The sequence below is a fragment of the Notothenia rossii genome (assembly GCF_949606895.1).
Source record: "Notothenia rossii genome assembly, chromosome: 10".
NCBI lineage: Eukaryota > Metazoa > Chordata > Actinopteri > Perciformes > Nototheniidae > Notothenia > Notothenia rossii.
This window is the reverse complement of record NC_136908.1, coordinates 50,782,046-50,801,504: the sequence shown is the minus strand read 5'-3', so window position 1 is coordinate 50,801,504 and position 19,459 is coordinate 50,782,046. Positions and strand designations below refer to the sequence as shown.

At 40.8% G+C, this 19,459-nt stretch overlaps 1 protein-coding gene across 8 annotated transcripts in view; it reads right to left on the bottom strand.

Annotated features, from left to right (window-relative positions):
* Nucleotides 1-17,891, bottom strand: part of ppp1r12a (protein phosphatase 1, regulatory subunit 12A) — a 48,965-nt gene extending 31,074 nt beyond the window's left edge. For 4 of the 8 annotated variants that reach the window (XR_013803218.1, XM_079653983.1, XM_079653985.1 and 1 more), the window contains exon 1: nt 17,537-17,890. Coding sequence is in view for 6 of the 8 variants with exons in the window: in XM_079653983.1 (XP_079510109.1) it covers nt 17,537-17,773 (237 nt within the window). In the remaining 2 variants the exon portion in view is untranslated. Of the gene's footprint in view, nt 1-6,299; nt 6,374-17,536 lie in introns of all 8 variants that reach the window. The other 4 variants (XM_079653986.1, XM_079653984.1, XM_079653987.1 and 1 more) reach the window with 2 other exon arrangements.
* Between the last annotated feature and the right edge of the window lie 1,568 nt (nt 17,892-19,459).

Sequence of the window (19,459 nt, the reverse complement as noted above, 5' to 3'; positions counted from 1 at the left end):
TAAAGGCCTCAGTGAGCTTATCTGACAGTGTGTGTGTGTGTGTGTGTGTGTGTGTGTGTGTGTGTGTGTGTGTGTGTGTGTGTGTGTGTGTGTGTGTGTGTGTGTGTGTGTGTGTGTGCTAAGGCACAGAGTTCCTCCAGGTGCAGATTGACTTGTTAACAGATTGGGTTCATCAGACTTTGTTATAGGGCAGACAACAATGCCAGATATTACATTTGACAGTACTGCAACTCTCACTACAAGTGAAAGGTCATGTCAAGTGGCGTGCTAATTGGACATCACCATCATGTGCAAATAATGTGGTTACACTGTGCCAACACATGGCAGCTTGTGGTTCCCATCCAGGAACACATTTTGGTAATGTCAGTAAAGGCAGACCTGTAGGTCAAATTAAGTATCAGGACACCCAAGATACTAATAAGGATAAGTCTTGCCACTCTTAGCACATTTAACTTGTTCATTATGAGGATACATTTTGATAAGGTAGTTTTTTTTAAAAATCTTTGTTCACATTTATGTTTTGTCCTTCAGAAAATTCATTCAGCCTTTTATTTCCTTGAGGGATTTGAGACAAAAAAATGAAGTGGCACCGTTGGGTGTTGAATTGGCAAAAAAGACAGTATGTGAACAGAAGCTATCCTTCTGGCTGTTTAGCAAGGGGAGTCAGTGACTACCTTTTTAGTATAGACTTTCTTATAAGTCTTTCGTTTCTCCTCAGACAAGCGAAAGAACACATGATAATACAAATCCTAAATTATTTTAATCAGAAATGTTTTCAATTTGCATCACTTTTAAATTGTGGGCTAGTCTGCACTCTGCATTTGTTTTTGGGATAATAAATACACAATACTGACTGGTTATTTATTTTTGTGTAAATGCAGGAGGGCCATTTCTTGCCGTGTTTTAAAATATATTTTTGTTACGAAAGACATTGGGTGATTCATGCAACACAAAGTATTAAATCACTCAGTCTTGAATTAGTGTAGCAGGTACCGCTGACATGTAAAGCACAGCGGAAATGGGACTGAAACAAAGGATTGTTACGGCTTTCTGACTCATCTGAGAACTGTCCTCTTTGCCCTTACCTAAATCCTCCCCCTCAGTCATTCCCCACACACTTATTATCTCTTCAAAGTCTTCTCCTTCTCCAAGAATGGAAACAAGCCCCTTAAGGCGAACTCAGTGTTGCCGGTGACCTCCCCCTTCATTGCGTCACCAGCCTGGCTCCACTGGCCCCTCCCAGCAACTACTGCAGCCCAACAAAGGTAATCCCTTAATGGCTGTAATTGTGTGTGGCTGACAGGTGCCAAGAGTATGCACAGTCTAGTAGCCAGAGGGACGAGAAAAAGAAGAAAGTATCATGGCGTTTACTGTGTTTCATTCCTCTAAAATGCTGGTGGCCTCCAAATATTCTGCCGACGGGGGGATAACACACTTTAATTTAAATCCATGTTAATCTACAAAGAAAATGGTACGTATATCTGACAGCAATCAGAGGGAGTGTGCCAGGCGTCTCAGAGGAGGGGATTTGACCCTTAAATGTAAGTTATATTAAGAAACATTGGGGCTTAATCCTGTCTCTCACACTCCAATCAGCCCAAGAATAACATATAGGAGCTGTGTGGTGCTTGTAGTCGAACATTCAGACATGTGATGACTCACTCTCGAGCAGACACGTTGACATTTAAACCTGTTTAGCCTGAGTGTCTGAGAGGGGGGAGAAGAGAAGATGCCTTGTAAATCATAAATGGAATAAGATGGACGGTACTGCACGGAATAAGAAACAAAGGCAACAAAATAAAACTACGTTAAATCACACAAGCACATACAGAATATTCTATATTAGACCTGCGATTAGTCGATGATGCAAAGCATTTTTTATAATTGATAAATAATTGAAAACCAATTTTCGTGCTTAAATGAGACAAAATACCCTTTTCAGCCTCTTGAATAGATACTTCCTGCTTTTTTTCCTGGTTAAAAAAGACATTAAAAAAAGACATTATCTTGGACTTTTAAAACCTGGATGGCCATATTTAGCTCTTTTCTGACATTTTATACACCTGAAGATGTCCCCTATACTTTTATTCCTTCTTGGAGAAACAATATCACACGTATAGTAGACCTACAAAAAAGCTGAATTTAATTGAGACAAGATACTGCTTTGCTGAACTCCATTCCTCCACTGCATGTTAGACATGTATCCTGTCAGTTTTCCATAGATGACTGGAACATCAGCCTTGACTGATAAAAATGACCTCTCTAATGGAAACCGAGGCTTCTGGGAAGTTGACATAGCAGCAAGTAGTAACTTAATTAATGGACAGAGGAGGCTCCATTTAATTGATTGAGTTTAATGTACATTATGTCGACCAGCTTCTGAAAAAAACCAACAGTTTATCTATTAGGCTATTTGGGATTTGGTTTGCAGTGAAGCAACAATGCAGTAAAAAAAACTCAGTGGTCATAAGAAGTGAAAGGTCAAATTCAATAAAAAAGAAAATCCATAATCCACATAAAGTAGGTATCATTACACCGTTTTCCCTGAGAGAGCGCTGCTGGCAATATCCCACTGGAGACTACTCTGGAGACTAAAATTAAGTGAATCACGTCACATTAAACAGTGATGTAAGGCTGAAACATAATGACAGGCTGTCTAGGTTTACAGTAGGAAAGTACCGTGTAGCAGGATCTACTGCAATGCTTCAACGGAACGCATTTGACCCTTGAGGTAGTGACAGACCACTTAGCATCTTATTTCACAACACGGGACTGCTCCTACCATGTTCTTTTCCAACTCTTCAAAACATTGGCTCTGAATCACAAAATGTGTCTTCTTTGTTTATAAGCTAGTATATGCTGACAGGAGCACATACACTTTTTTTTAAAAACCTAGATGTTACTGGATGGTCAGCCTATATGTGTCAAGGGAAAACCTGCCTCAATTGAAAAAGCAGGGAAGAGAAAGTAGTCCCTAGTCATCCGGAGTTAATAGGCGCTTTCACACCGGAGTACTTTTCCCAGGAATAGTTTTGATAGTTCCTGGGATTTTGCGTTCACACCAAAAAGATCTGGAACTAGAACTTTTTTTGCGACCCTTTTCACCCCTTTTTAGTCCCTGCTAGAGAGCAGGGACTTTCCTGGGGAGAAAAAGGTTCCAATTTCTGATTGGCTGGGCGAATTGCAAACCACGGCCCGTAAAACTCTGAAAAGTTTTGTGAAGCCGCAATTTTATTTGCTCGCATGAGCATTATTGACATTAGCATTAGCCCAGCGCACCAACGGAGAGAGACTTATGGCGCATTTCTACTACACGGCCTCGCTCAGTATGGCTAGGCCTCGTTAGGACTGGCTCACTTTATGGCGCATTCCCATTACAGATTAGGAACTGGGGTAGTATCTATAGTAACGCAGTGTAGGCGGAGCCGTGACGTCATCTTCAACGAGAGCCCCAGAAAATCAACACAGTCGTTAGCCCTCAGTGCTCCCAGCTCCTCATATCTGTTCAGAAACTAGACAAAAGTTAAACGGGTACAAACCACAGACTGTCTGTGTAATGGCGAATACAGTCGCTGGTTTATTTATGTCTGTATAGGCCGTTGTTGTGAGTGTGGACGGTCGGAGCATATACTGCGTTAGCTTAGCCAATCTCCATTTAGACAACACGCATTTTAAAAGGTTTTTTGCCTGCCGTCTGTCTGCAGACTTGTCAAAGCATTAATTCATGGTTTTTACTAACCGGTATCAGTATGTTGTTACTTCGGCATCATTTTGAAACGTGTATTACAATTAAATCAAGGTCAAATATGTTCATCTTGTTGTAGTTGTGGCCCCCTTGCCAGCGATTCTCTCTCTAGTTTAGCATACTCAGCCCGACTCAGCCTGGTTGTTCCTGGCCCTAGAACGACGATTTTATGGGGCCAGAAATGCTGTGAATTAGGACCCGCTAGCCGGTACTAGGCCAAGTGGAAATGCAACCAAAAACGGGCCCCGCACGGCTCGGCACGCTTAAAGCGAGCTCCGCGCTGCAGTGGAAACGCGCCATAACTTATGGCAACACGAAAGAAGACATGGGAGCGGTGGCGTGATGAGGAGGTGTTGGAACTAAGTTCCAAGAACTATTCCTGGGAAAAGTACTTCGTGTGAAAGCGCCTAAGGTAATGCACCCCCACGAAGCCTGAAACAACAATAAACATTTACATGCCTTATTAAAAAAAAAACATAACGTTGCTATAGAAAAACATTAACACGTAATCAAGCCAAATCTTTCTAAATAAAAAGGCAGTCAAAATGCTGAATATATATAAATGCCTCAGTTGTTAAAAGAAAGGAGACCGGCAATTGGATAACAAATTCAGAAACAGAAAGATAAACAAGGAAGAACAATGTACATTTGTCCCATTTCACACACTCATCAATTAACTGCACCAGCGTGGGGATGATTATAGGCACTATCAAGAGATTAACTTAATAAACCTCCCCAAGCCAGCGGGGATAAATATGGAGAAGATTAGGCCAGAAACAATACAGTGTCCATCGTATGAACCAGTCTAATCCTGAAATAATATGGAGGAATTTGAGCCCTACTCCCTACCAGCGCCGCAAAAGAAGATGGGCTAAGCCATTCTCGGAGCGGACCCAAAAATGCACCCATGACGAGCACCCAAGAAAGGAGGCCGGTCTGTTGCCATGACAACAAAGCCAAAAAGGGAACATGGGTTCAGGCCTTGTCAGGCTTTTGTAAGAAACATAAATAAATAGAGAAAGGACTTCATTTTAAAGCACCCAGGGGCTGCTCGAATGGCCCCTAAAGGCAGCACGAAAATCAAACCGCTGTGAGAAAACATACAAAAAAACTATATTTGAAATGAGTATCTTGAGGTATCTTATTTCTTTTTAATCTCTTGCAGGCATGACTTTTAAACGTTATTGGAGAGATTCTCATGACCTTTTCTGGCAAAAGAAGGTGTCTTGTTATGTGATCATGTGGGTGCCACTGTCTTCGATTTGAATCATTCAAAACAAACTGCACTTAAAGAAATACAGGAGCCAGCAGGTGATAGTAAGCCACCCAAAACTGTAACTAATGTGTTCTAAAATTCACAGTACAGTAACTTCCACTTATTGCAGTAAAAAGGCCGGCGTCTTTTTGACATAGTCACATTTACATCTTTTATTAGATAACATCTAAAGCTGCAACGATTAGTAGAAGTGGCTCAACCAATAAGCAAACAAAACCAAAATAAAACACAAAATTCTGCACCTCATGCTTCACTTCAGAAGTCAGACAGCCCAAACACAACACTTTAAAGAGGCAGTCTATTCATGCTATAGTAAAGGCCTATAGCTACTGTGTGTGTATAAAAGGGTAGGTTTATTATCTTCGGGGCCATCGGGCAGAGAGCACCGAGCTTAATTTAGCAGCACTCCACATCAAGGAGACACTTGAAGACCCCTCCCCTCCTTGACTTCCTTTAGTAGCACACTGAGACGGCCAACTCGAGCACCCTGCAGAAAGCTGCTGTCAGGCTCCTGCACCTTTACTGCTGAGTGGCATGGAACCCATTGGCACAGGCAGTTAGCTTATCCCATAGTGTTGTTCGCATCTATTCTACAATAAATGACAGTGTTAACGGTGCATGGCCATCATTAACACCCAACAGTGTGTTCATGTGGCAAGGAATGTAAATCTAAAAGTTTATTTCAGACTGTAGGTCTGTGAAAAAGGGGCCATCATACACATTCAATAGGAAAACATGCAGACAAATACAATTAAAGCAGCACAAAAAACAAACATGTCAGTGTCACCTATTCTCAAAAAGCTCAAATAGACTCTTGTCTAGTGGCCACATTTCCAAAATAGTTCATATGAAGGTTTTGGAAGGTTTCACAGGTGAATCAGTTGCTTCTATTTTTATTCAGTCAAACATTTATACATGGCAGGGCATATGCTGGCATCTATGATGTAGTCTTTGATGTACGTAGCATTATACAGTTTTGGGAAACACAATGATATAACCATGTGTTAAACAAATGCACGTTACTGCTTTGTGCTTTTTGTACCTGTATTGCAGGATAAATCAGTGTTCATAGAAATAAGACATCAGAAACTAGGTATCCACATCATTTGAAGATGTTGAATTTATATGTGTGAGTTTTACCCTGAGCATACATTTGAACACTTTTTACAGACTTTCCCTGATAGTATCTAAACCTTAGCACATAGTATAGGTTCTGGCTTTATTTGCCAATGGAATTTCTTTTGTAGTGCTAAATCATTGAATACTGTCATACTCAACTCTTCAGTGACATGTCTTTCCAGAAACAATGTCCAGATTCCTCAGGATAATCCATAGACATCGACCTGTCAGCCCTATTTAGAAGAAAAAATGTATTTTCTTTTGAATAAATAGCTCCAACCAAGACTCCCCAAAGAGATGTCTGTGGATTAAACTACTTTCGCTAAATGTACAAGTACAACAGCAACAAACAAGAGATTATGAAAGAGAAGGGTAACAGCTGCTTAAAGCCCCAAACCGCAAAAGGCTCGAATAACTCTCCCTTCAAATGTAATCAGGACTTGACTGGGATCAAAGCAACTAAAACAACCACAACAAACTCAGTGCCTTTTTAAAAACACAGCACATGGAGAAGGGTGATATCACCAGCACTCTCTCTAGGAAAACATGATAAAAACAAAACTCATAAAAAGCAGAACTTTACTAATGTGTGCCATCCCTTACTATCACCTGGTGCTTTCAATAAGCCCTCTAGTTGTATTCTCTGGGGGATGTGGGGGGAGTGAAACTGCTGTGTTGAGATGGATGAGGGCTGAAATCCTCTAGTATCTGTCAGGAAAGCCAAAACATTATGTAGGCATTGTGGTGTAATGTTTCTCAAACATTGCATGTACAAAATGGAGGGAAAAAAAGAAGCTTGTGGGCTTTCAGAATGTGCGCTTACAACAAAGCTTTACAACTAATGTTGTCTTTCCTCTAAATGGAAAGAGCCGTTTTCTCCCATTGAAAGCACCCATGTTTACAAAACAATAGCGTCTTCTAGAGCTCAAAACTGATATCTCTCTCTCTTCACTTGTACTTCACTCGTTTCCCCCTTCTTGTACTAGTACAACTCTATCTGCAACCACCTGAACCAGTAAGCAGTGAGGCCCTGGACTAGCATACCAGTGGAGAAATTCCCAGATAAGTAATACTCCTAGCCTTGGGGCTTCAGGCATCAGCGCTTTGGCCCCTCCTATGGGCTACGTCATCAGCTCAGAGGCGCGCAGCCACTTCCACAAAAGGAATTCCTTCTTACCGCCTGCATGTAAGTATGAGTGCGTTATTTGTCTGCGTTTGCATGTGTGTGTGTGTGCGATAGACTGATCAGCCCAGACAATGAGAGATGTGGTAAAAAGAGAATAATCAGAGTGGAAATACATTCATTAATAAAAAAGGAATAGTCCATGTATAACTGTGTGAGATTTTAGTGTGAATTTTCATTCTATAAAAAAAAGGTGTACCTCTGTGTGTTTACGCCTGAGACAAAGAGCTTGCCGCTCCTGTGCTATTGGCAGGGTTCATGAGGCCAGAGGGTAAGAGGGGGAGGGTTAGAGCGCTGCGGGGAGACCAGCTGGGTCCCTCCACTAGATGAGTCCTGTTGGGAGCTGTAACCAGACTACACACATGCACACACAGCCTTCACTGCACTAACTGCTGCCGCTGCTACTGAGGACGACCATATATGGCCCTGGGATTCCCATGGAAAAAACAGACCAGGATTGAGGAAGAGGGGGGGGATGCCGGCAAGATCGTAACTGTATGTTTCACTTGGGCCTTTGCTCGATGCCAAAACAATAGCCCCACTTGAGAGCTAAATTAGTTTCCATGTGAGGGGTCCAAAGGCGAGAAGGGGGGAAGAGAGGTCAGATAGCCACAGAGAGATGGGAGAATACAACCTCCGTTGATATTTCCATACAATAGAACCCTTATGTGGAAGCTACTATACTGAGGACAGTAGAAAGCTCAGTCAGCACTCACTGACAGTCGATCTACCAAAGAGGCATCGAGTTTGGTCCACAGTGCACCCCCCTCCTCTTACCCCAGTGTACTGGCACCCATCGCTAATGCCAACAAGCTCTTAACCAAAGAGGTTAAATGGATAGTATGTGGGTGCAAGGGTCTGCCCTGCAGATATTCAACTCATTTACAGCCATTACCAGCACAAATATGGATCACAACAGTTCAATGCATCACAACAAATGCTGAACTGCTAGTGTGCAGTCACAAAGGAGAGACTCATGTCACAGTTTTGATTGGATGACTTTTCCTGTAGAAACTCAGTTATACAGATGTGTCAATTATATTATCTAATCTATACAAAATGACAAATCATATGAACGTTAGTCACAGTGCTAATATGTAAACAAACAACAAACCTGTACATCTACTTTATATTTTGGAAATGTAATAAGGTTATTTTTTTGCTTTCATCTATTGTGCAGCTATATAAAACACTGCAGTCCAGAGCAAGACTCAGCTAGGAGGGAAATTGTATTCATAAAATTATATTCAAAAGACAATAATATACGGTTAGAAAACAGACATTAGGCTGCTCCATATAAGTAACTGGCAAAAACATCAAAACAAAACATCAAAACAAAACATTAGGATGCGTATTTGTTTGCCTGTTTTCATGTCAATCATCAGGCAAGGCAGTGCAGATAGCTCCATCTTGCATGTGTGTCTATGTTAGGGTAATGTCAGATATGAAGGCAGAGGGAGTGGAAGAAGCATGCTCACTAGTGGAGCCTCAAAGAGGAAATGAGGAAAATAAACAGCCACTTCCTGTTCCTCTCTGGCCTGAAATCTCCAACACCCTGACCACTCCTACTATCACTACCTCAGTAAGGAAAGACGAGCTCCCCGAGCTCTGGGCCTGAAAACGCACAGCACAAGAGCAACAACCTGAACAACACACAGTGGATGGATATATATTAGGCAAGTTCACTTTTATGATGGTTAAACACATAATTGATTAATGATCAATGTCAGCATTTTTAAATCTAACGCAGTGGCCGAGAGATGGCAAATGATGTTGCACAAACTTTGTCGGTTAGTAAACTCTGATAGGAGACAGAAAACTATGATTTATCACTAAATAAGAGTCCTGCACAGTGGAGCAAAATTCAAACATGTTCATTAATTGTTATCCATCTGAAATGGTGGTGATTGTTTTTGTATAAATGTTTTACGTTGAATGCCAAGTATTTTCCTTTGTCTTACTACATCTGTGACCCATGCTGGAAACAAAGGTTTTCCTTTGGATTTTTTCTTTTTCCCTGTATCAGATAATCCATGTATAAAACCAATCAATTATGAAACAACCAGGGGCCTAGACCTTGAGGGTTGTACCTTGACTGTGTTTTAGCACAAATGGTTGTGGTTCATTAATTATTCATTTGCATATTAACGTCTCAGCTTGATTGGAATCAGTGACCTGACATTTATGCTCTATAAAACATGGTGATAAAATATTGTTTGAGGGCACTGTAAATACATTAACTTCACTGCATCTCATTTTCCAATTGGTTTTTGTAAGATTTGTATAGCCCCTCTTTGATAAACAAAAAAGGCTTTTTTCCCACTAGGCCTGATTTCAATCAAGAAAGTGAGTTCATATCTTGTATCAAAAGAGTATATTGTGAAGAGTTCTCATGAATATTATATTCATATTCTGTCAACAAAATCTAGTATGGCACCAACAACAAACGTTGAGTTTAGTAAAATACACATTTTTAGCTAGTCAGTAAAATCTTCATTTTTTTCGAGGGACATTTGGCAGCAAGGTTTAAAACAATGTGGATTATTCAAACATACAAAACAGACATACTAATAGAAAAAGCACAAGCTAACAAAGAGACTATACTTATGTAAGGCTGTTTAAATCATAAGCCAAGGTACTCAGACTGTCATGGTCCAGGCCCTTTCACTGACACTGCTATTTATCTGCAGGAAGAGTATCACTCGCATGCGCTTATTCACAAGAACACTAATGGGGTAGCATCATGGAAAGCAGCAGGTTCATTCAATCTTATGTCCACTCCTGGCTCAGCGCTAACAAAAATCAATGCCAATCAGGTATAAAGAGAGAGCCTTACACTTGGAGATGCGGCAATGCTTGTCAGCTGAATTTGCTTTTGAAAGCCAATGTTGCATCAGTAAAATATTAGGTTTACTGGTGATATACGCCAGGTGGAAGCAACAATGAGCTCATGCCATCCCTAATAAAAACGTAGTGATATCATGTTGGCGGTGTATAATGGGCAAATCTCCATGTTCACCTCTATACCCTTATTTCGTCAGCTGAATATGCAGCCATTTTGAGAATAATGCAAAGAATGTAACCTAACCCTTCCACAGACAACAAATGGATGCGCTCTGTGACTTAAATTGTACTTGCTGCTCTGTAAGACAATGAGGAATTCTGTGACCAGGTGTTTTCAGTTCAAAAACACAGCTCATAAAAAACACTCCGCGTGAGACATGTGACTGCCGCCGAGCAAACAACAGCAGTACGGTTTCAAGAAGACCTGGCGGAAGTAGAAGACAGACACTATGTGCCACGGAGTGGGAGGAAAAACAAGTTGAAGTCATCCCACAAACATTTCACGGCAGCTCAATACTATGCACGGCTTGAAGAAGTGGGGGTAGACAGCAAAGCAAGTGGTGGGCATTTATCTGTTAAGCCACAGCAGGTTCATTTTACCCGTTCCAAAACAAAAGTCTCTCAGGCAATTATGCTTGCATTTGAATTCTCAACATGAACATTGCCACGATGCAGCGAAAAGAACTAAAACATTATGTTTGGGTATAAATAGTGGCAATTGACAAAACTCATTCAACAGAAAGGGGAAAAAAGAAAATATTTTGTGAATGAATGTAGTCAATTCCATCTGGCTAAAAAGGTAAGTGGGATATTGATAATCAAATAATAAAAACTACCCAACAATGTGCTTTTGGGCAAGGTCAAGTTTAAATCCATAGATTTGCCATCAAGTCAGCACAGATCATATACGTGGCAGCAGGTTTTCTCTTCCGAGGAATTCTCCATAGGACCCCAGGTGAACCAGTTCCAACCTGCAGCAACGCTCGTCTGACAAACTTCAGAGAACCCTTACTGCTCCAGATCCTCTGGCGGGGGTGCCTTTGGCATTTTATCCCTGCTATGCGTTATCACAGCAGTGTCATATAGAGTTGAATTGAAGATGTATGCAGACCAGAATCAACTGAGATATGCATGATTTTAATTTGAGAGGTAATCTACAGTACCGTCCTTCCTGTGAACGGCAGCTTCATGTTTAGTTTCTGAGCAAACAGAAAGAAAATAAATATGAGATCGTACATCACCTCACTCAAGACACAATACTCATGTATCCATGTAACATGTCACAATTCAGTGGCTGTATATGGTTGCTTTATGCTCTTCGTGTTCGGGTTACGAGTCCAATACATTGGACCTAAATATGAACAGTTGATATATATTATAAATCAACTACTACAAATCAACTACACTGCAAGACATTCGATTATCCTTTCAACCTGTTTTGCCTACACTGTGGCTACCTATTTTCAAAAGTCATATACATGTTCTCATTGTGATTGTAAAAGAAAACAACACCAACGTGTCACAATCAGCAGATGACCAGGCATGTTGCAAAGCATTGGCGCGCAAAACACCACAAGAACTTCCTGCTGCTGATTATGGGGTTGGTGAAAGCTGAATGAAACTGTGCGCGGGCCAGCTCCACATGGAGAGACCTGCCAATTATACTCAGGTAATATATACATGTTCTCTGGCTCCAATTCTAAATGTAACATCTGTCATGCAGCATACCGAAGACACAATAGTGCTACAGTGATTCACTGCAGACCGGAATTCATTTTGACTTATGTAAGATTATACTTTTATGTAAGAAGGAAATTGAAGACATCATGCTCATCTCCTATTTGTGAATTTACAGACAAATGCACTGCCTCCAAACACCCAAAGCAGCTCACAGGGACATGACACCCACGGGTGCTTGCTGCGTTAAGTTTAACACACATTTTAGCATTTCAGTACTGGTCACAAAACACTGATTCTGATTGTTGTTCAAATGTAAAATGGCTGATACTGGCAGAAAATCGATTCCTTAATCAAACTTCCCTCCATCTTATTGTTTCTTCAGTTGCTTTAATCCATATTGATACAGACATGTTTTCTCTCTTGTTTTCATAATGTTGCTCCTACCATCCGTCTGATCTCATTTGATAGGTTACAACTTACTTCTGCAAGACCTGTTTTGGTTCATGTGGTTCACAAATGCATGATGAAATAATGTTTCCACTACTGGACCTACAAAGCTATCTGAATACAAATCCTTTTTTTCCAGTTTGCATTGAAAACAACCTAAATTACATGAGTCAGTGTAGTCTCCTGCTTTTAGAATTTAAATATGAAACAAATGTCATTAATGATGCACAATCATCATAACTCCTGTCTAAACAATAACTACAGCATGACGTGACAATTGCTAATAATTTGCATGGAGGACTGGCAGTTAACTAGACAAAGAACGATCAAATCTAGACGGTCTAGATTCCTCAGCATGAATTATTAAGTTGCATTTTAATGTATTCTGCAATATGTTAGAAATGCATGAGTGACTAGCTGCTACTGTAAGATGGCCTTAAACCATAACAAAGAACCCAGAAACCTTGTGCAGCCTTTTGCAAGAAAAGAGATGTGAAAGCAGACATCTTCTAAAGCAGACTGATATCTAATGCTCGTACTGTCTTCAGGAATTTGGGCAGTGAGATCTTGTTACAGCCTAGAGTCATTTACATTTTTATTTTATTAAGCCATTATTTTAAATGCAGTTTACCTTTTCAAGTTGACTTTAAAAAGGTTATCTACCTGCAATTACTCTTCAGCTAGTTAGAGCATAGAAGCAGCAGCTGAGGTACTGGTTTCCTTTGCATAAATCCAACAAAAGAAACAGGCATGCTGGATCCACACAGTGTCTTCTCTGAACCTTCAAAGCATCCTGGTTGCAAGTAACCTGTACACAACAACGTCATGACACTTGAACAATGGACAACATATCGACTGAAAGACTGCAATTCAGTATATTAATACTTTATGTAAATGTACCAAATATCAGCAGGATTCCCATTCAAATCTCCATGCAAAAGAGCATTTCTTCATCATCTGGGTTCATGTTGGGCCACATGCTATACACCCTTATAAACCCCACAAGATGTTAAGAGCCTTGTGTGCATTACATCTCACCCTCAAAAAATGTAATCTTAGGTAGTCTTTATCTTTAAGTCATCGAATCTGGGAGTTATTCAGCAGGCAGCTTTAAGATTTGTTTTCGTGGATTAAGCCTTTTTTGATAAATCACTAACCTGTTGTATGGGCTAGCAAAACAGGTGAGAGAAACAGGTAAGATCGGTGGTGCAACGTGAAGCTTTGCTTGTCTCAGCCAAGGGGCCTCAGCACATGAGATAGAGGAATTTCTCCCTCAGGCAGAAAGACAGGAGGTTTGGGGACTGTAAGAGGGTGCCATTATGCCCTCAACAGGGTAAAAGGTCAAACGCACTTGCTTTTGCTCCTCTCACTGGCCAACTGCGATCCTCAGGCACAGCTGAGAATCTCAGGGTTGGGGCTATAATGAGAGATCCACAGCAATTATGTAATATGCTAATATGACTGATGCTGGTCTGTACAAAAAAAAAGAAACACAGCCACCTCACCATCTTCCACCACATGCTCTAGAATTATTCCATTGCTAAATTCATGAAACTGATTCTTATTTCAAACTGCTGAGCGCTGCCAAAGACTCTTTCTCTGCTCAGTGTTATGCAACTCTAACTCTGTACATGCAAATCCACCAACACAAGTGACTAGCAACCTTCACCGAGTCGTTGTTATGGAGACAGTGCGAGATAATGTTCATAGACTTCAGGGCCATAATGAGGGTGTGTAATGTCAACAGAGCAAAGGCATTGTAATACCCTACTCTGACTTGTTAAGCTGGGCTGAGTCTTGTCACCTTGGTCGTGGGGGATCAGCAAAGCCCATGCATGCTAAAGACAAAAAGTTCAGGTGAGGGTCATTGTGGAAATGTTCTTGTGTGAAGCAACAAGCCCTGGTTACCTCCGGACTAATTGCCTTGATGGAGTTCAGTGGGCAACAGTCAGCTGGGCCTTGGCATTGTATGGGGAGAGGCAAGCCAGAGAGAAAATGACTCGAGGGGAGGGGTTGAGGTGACAGCTGAGGAATGTCTGCTCTGCTCTCTCTTTGCCATGGTTTCCAGCGACTGTCATGTGAGGAATGCATGGGCTAGGACGACAGGACTAGGAATGCTACTCTCTGAGACGAGTTTAGCCTACGAGATCTGGAATCTCCACTTGTCTACTGAACCCGTCATTCCCTTGTATACTCTTTACCGTCCAGTGCATGCAGTCTGTATTTGGGAGAACCAATCTGTCTCAGTCAATCACATCACAAAAAGGGACATTTGATTTGGAAATGACAAAAAGCTATATAAAGCCGCACTCTTCACTCGATCAAACAGTGGTGAAGTCACAGATTATTATTGGTTATTTCTCTAAACCTCATCCCTAACAGCGTCCATATGTAAAAGGGGGCCTGTAATGACATCGTAGAGACAACAACAGACGGGAACATGTTGACGGGTCCTTCTGAAACAAGTCATTTATCCAGTGACGGAAGGCCCATGACTCACATAAAGACACAACCTCTGGCCTTATTGTGAGCTTATGCCAGGGCAAGACTACAAAGCAGAGCTACAGACTCTGAGTCATACCCAAACTTAGTATCATCTCTTGAAACCCAGTTAGGAGAATTGGTGGCGCTGGTTATTTATAACCCTGCACCGGTCACTAGCACTGGGAGTGATATCGCTGCACCCAGAGTGGGGTGAGTCCTCATGCAGCAACATGACACACTTCACAACAAAGCAGGAGGTCAGTCGTACAACCGAATAGGGCAGTTCACTTTACTGACCAAAAAATGATCCAATTAAAAACGTGTTATGAATGTTATGATCTGTATTTTAAAAACAAAAGCACAACAAAGTTATCATAAAAGACATCCCATGCATGCCTCTGACTGTCCATCTCCTCTGACTGTCCTTCTCCTCTTCACCTTGGAAACTATCACTACCTTGACCTTGCTGACATTCTGGGATAAGGACTTTAAACCCCTCTATCATCTTCTACAATTGTTTTTATTGGATCCCAATACCCCAGGTTTACAAGCTGGCCTACAACAAAAACACACAAGGCAGCTACTTGTCTCCAGAGATGGTTAGGTCTGGAGAGCGGCACTGCAAATTATTTCCTTACTCTAGCTCATCCCTGGACATCAGCCCAAAAAAAGGCAGCGTTTCCACCCAATGAGTTTGCATGGGGGGGGGGCCATGCTTATTCAAAGGTTCATTATAGCTGACTGAGCACAAATGATGGTTGATTTAACAACATTAAAAAGTGAACTGTGAAAAATACAGAACAACTCACTAACTAAAGATAAAGCTTACGATGAACTATCTCAGAAATATAGCTTTTAAAACTTGTATTAAGTGTAACAAAGTATAGCAAGTTGGCGCTCTTAGCATTACACAGGACATTTAGAAATGAGTCATAAGGTGACATCACTAGAAATCTATAAAAAATCATTTAACATGAATTGTAAATAATAACCTTTAATTAATAAGATTATTCAAGCACTTGCTATGCAAATAAATAGGGGGAGGAAGTGTCTTAACTGTGGAAATGTGGTACATTTTTGTATACATGTAATCTTGCAATAACTAGAACTTAGATCTGTTCATAATAAAAGCAGCTATGTGGCCTGTGCCCCCAGATACAAGTTAAAAGATCCCTTTTAAATGTTGAATGTGTATGTATATAAATGCTGATAGTGTTGATATACTATACTTATATATTTAATGTATAATAACTGTCACTAAATGTAATAACAGTACAGTAATAGTTTCCTGGATAATACCTGGAAAATCCTATTGGTATTTTCCAGGTATTATTTAACAATAAATAGTAAAGAGAATAGCTCACATCTAAAGAAAAGCACATAAAGAATCAAGTACTAGACAATACAGGAATTCCTAACTAAACTGACTTGTTCATAATGACTTCAATTACAATTATTTAAAGCTACTCTACTGTATGTACAGTAGTACACATCACTGAATGCAACTTGGCCACATCAGGACTGTTCTTTATGAAACGTTTACTGCACCTTCTATAAACCATAATAATCCTATCCATGGACAGGCATTTTTAAAACTAGGTGTATCTGACTCATACACGGTGTAACTGACTTACGAAAGCCCAGACAGGCTGCCATTTTCAATAGTCGGCTTCGAAAGTAGAAGCTAGTAAACGCAGCTACCGTAGGCAGCGGGCAAATAGTTAGCTTAGCTGCTGACATTCCAGCCAAATAGCAACGTATTTGGCACTCATATGTTCTCCTAACACCAACAACTACAATGTCACAGAATGTTAAACTTGGAGAGAAAACGATAATCGCTGACGTCGCTTCTCAAGCCAGCTAACGAATGAATTAACCTGGGCTAAATCTCCAAAACAGCTATCGACAGTTAGCTTGCCCTGCTAATGAAGCATTAGCATACATTCCGCTTGGCTCATACTCTTCTAAAATAATGAACAACTTAATGACATTTGAAGTCATATACCATACCCTGTTGTCCAGTGTTTATATAACATAAATGTCGCATACATTAAAGGCTGTGAAAGGATCAATAAGACTGTAATCGAATGACGTTGTAAGCAACCAACGCTAGTTAGCTTATGATTCCTCCAGAGATTAGCCGCAGTCGCGGTGGAGGGTTTATCAACAAAACCACTTTTACTGCTAGCCTGGTAATAGCCATCGTTCTGGAATTCATTTTTGTTTGGACCAGTGTCTCAATCAATGACAACATTTGTGTTGAACTCATAGCATGACAGGATCGTAGCACCCGAAATTTGTTTTAGCCAACAATATCAATGAACCATACCATTTACAACATAAATAACACAACGTTGCAATCTGAAGTGCAGCAGTACAGCAATTAGACTGCCCCCACCGACTGGGGATATAATAGCTCCGGCAAGTTTACTGGGGCAAAAGTAGTTCTGAAAGCGAAGCGTTTAACTTTGTTGCTTACTGTCGATTGCACTCTGAAAACTGCATACACAGTTAGCACTGTTATGACTTCAGAAATCCCACAACCAAGCTCACAGAGTAGCCCCTGTGGTCATCTATAACGTTGCTCTGCGTCGAAAAGGACGGCTGTGCTAGGTAGGTAAACAACGGGATGAGAATGGCTTCCATTTGACAGGTGTTCCAGGGCAAGCAGTTGCTAGCAGCAAAACGATATTTATGTTTTTATAGTATCGGCAGGGGCAGTGACAGACGTTGACACATACAGCAGGCTACCACTAACCTGGTGGAGGGCGGTGAGACCGTCTACATTGGCGTAGTTGATGTCAGCGCCCCGGTCAAGCATTCGGAGCACCTCCTCGGTATCGCCGCTTGAGCAGGCAGCCAGAAACACGGCGCCATCATCGAACTTCACCTTCGTCTTCTTCTTTTTCAGAACAGGAGGCTCCTGGTCCGTTTCTGAGCCCAGCCAGCGCTTTAACTGCTCATTCCTCTTCTGCTTGGCGTCCGCCATCTTCATCCCCCTCCTGTCTCGGGCTTCTTATCTTTCTCCGAGAGAGGATATACTTTATAGTGCCACTATCCCACAGCGCACTGGGGCGTGGGAAGGGAGGGCTGGGGAGGAGGGGGAAACCGAGAGAGAGAGGGCGTCTGGATTGTTTCCCATCATCTCGCGAGATCTGGAGCTCAGGAGCTGCAGTATAACGTCATCATCAACAGATTATGAAGGGAGAGTGAGCAGCAGGGTAATCCCTTATGGACCGTACACCAAAGAAGACAAGGGTACTTGAAAATATATATTACATAATATTCAGCTAGCTTGCTATTGTAGAGAGGGAGGTACTGTTACATACAGTTGCAAATATTTGTACCATCTCCTATCTATCTGCTCCTTTTTATAGGCTATTGTTGATATTACTGGTATAATAAAAGTTCACCCTCAGTTCAACCATAACATTTTTACTACATCTGTGATGTAACTAAAGCAACGTATATCAGCAGGCTTCTCCTAATAATAACATCTGCTATCATATACAATATAGCAATAGCTGCCCACAATCTCTACACAATGTCCAATTTCATTTTCTACTTTCCGAGTTGCTCAGTTGTCATGGAGATGGTTCACTTTTATCAGAAGATGTTTGACTGGAGATTATCTTTCTGAAACTCAATATATGAAGGCCTTCTTAATTCTTCCATCAAGCCTGTCAAATGTATTGTATACCCACTCTTATACAGTATTTCATGCAAACAATGTTATAAAGGAAGCTCTAATTTGCATAGTAAAAACCAAACATTATGAATACAACTGTTGAGAAACTAAAGACTGCATCTCCATATCACAAATGGTGTTATTGCTTTTGTGTCAGATTTTTTCTATTGTTTTTGTCACAATCTTTTAGAGGACTATCATTTCTAGTGATTCAAAGGAATGTGCCTCCCTTCTGCCTATAATATGCTTTTTTTTATTAGTTATGTCGGTTTTTTTTCAAATAGACATGCCTTGCTGTATCTTCTTTCTTTCCATTTCAGAGATCTACTTTTGCATGTAAAAAAAGTATTTATTTTCATGTGCAAAATCTGATATCAAATAGGATACATTAACACACATATCACACCCAGACAGGACACATAAAAGCTCATTTACGTAAAGAAACAATAATAGCAACAATAAAACAGATATAGGAAAATAGGAAATGAAATTGCTATATTGCAACTTTGTCATATTATGTTTAATATACGCCTAATAAAAACACATTACTCTCTGTGGGAGAGCCTTCTTACCACAAAGTACCTGTAATGATTTGATGGGTAACATTTGAATTGCGGGGAATTTCCATGGTGGACTTGAGCACCGGGGTGGTCCAACTCAACCTGGAGTAAAAACAAGGTGGCCAGGCATAAAGTGTTTTCTATTTTGGCAACGCCACGTGTTATTGTTGGCAGACACCCATGTGTACTCAGCAGGGGGTGTGGTATTGCCTCCTCATACGCAAGTGGTTTGAGCCATGCAGCCCCCTTCCTTTCTTCAAAGTGTCATTACAGATGATAATAATGTTATTTTTGTGTTTAAAGACATCTCAAAGAGTGTAAATGATGCAGCTTGATTACCACCCACCTACTGAACGTGAAGTTATCATTCGGAATAACAAGCTGTTTAAGCCAAATCGTCATCAAAAATATTTATAACTGTGATGAGCCGCTG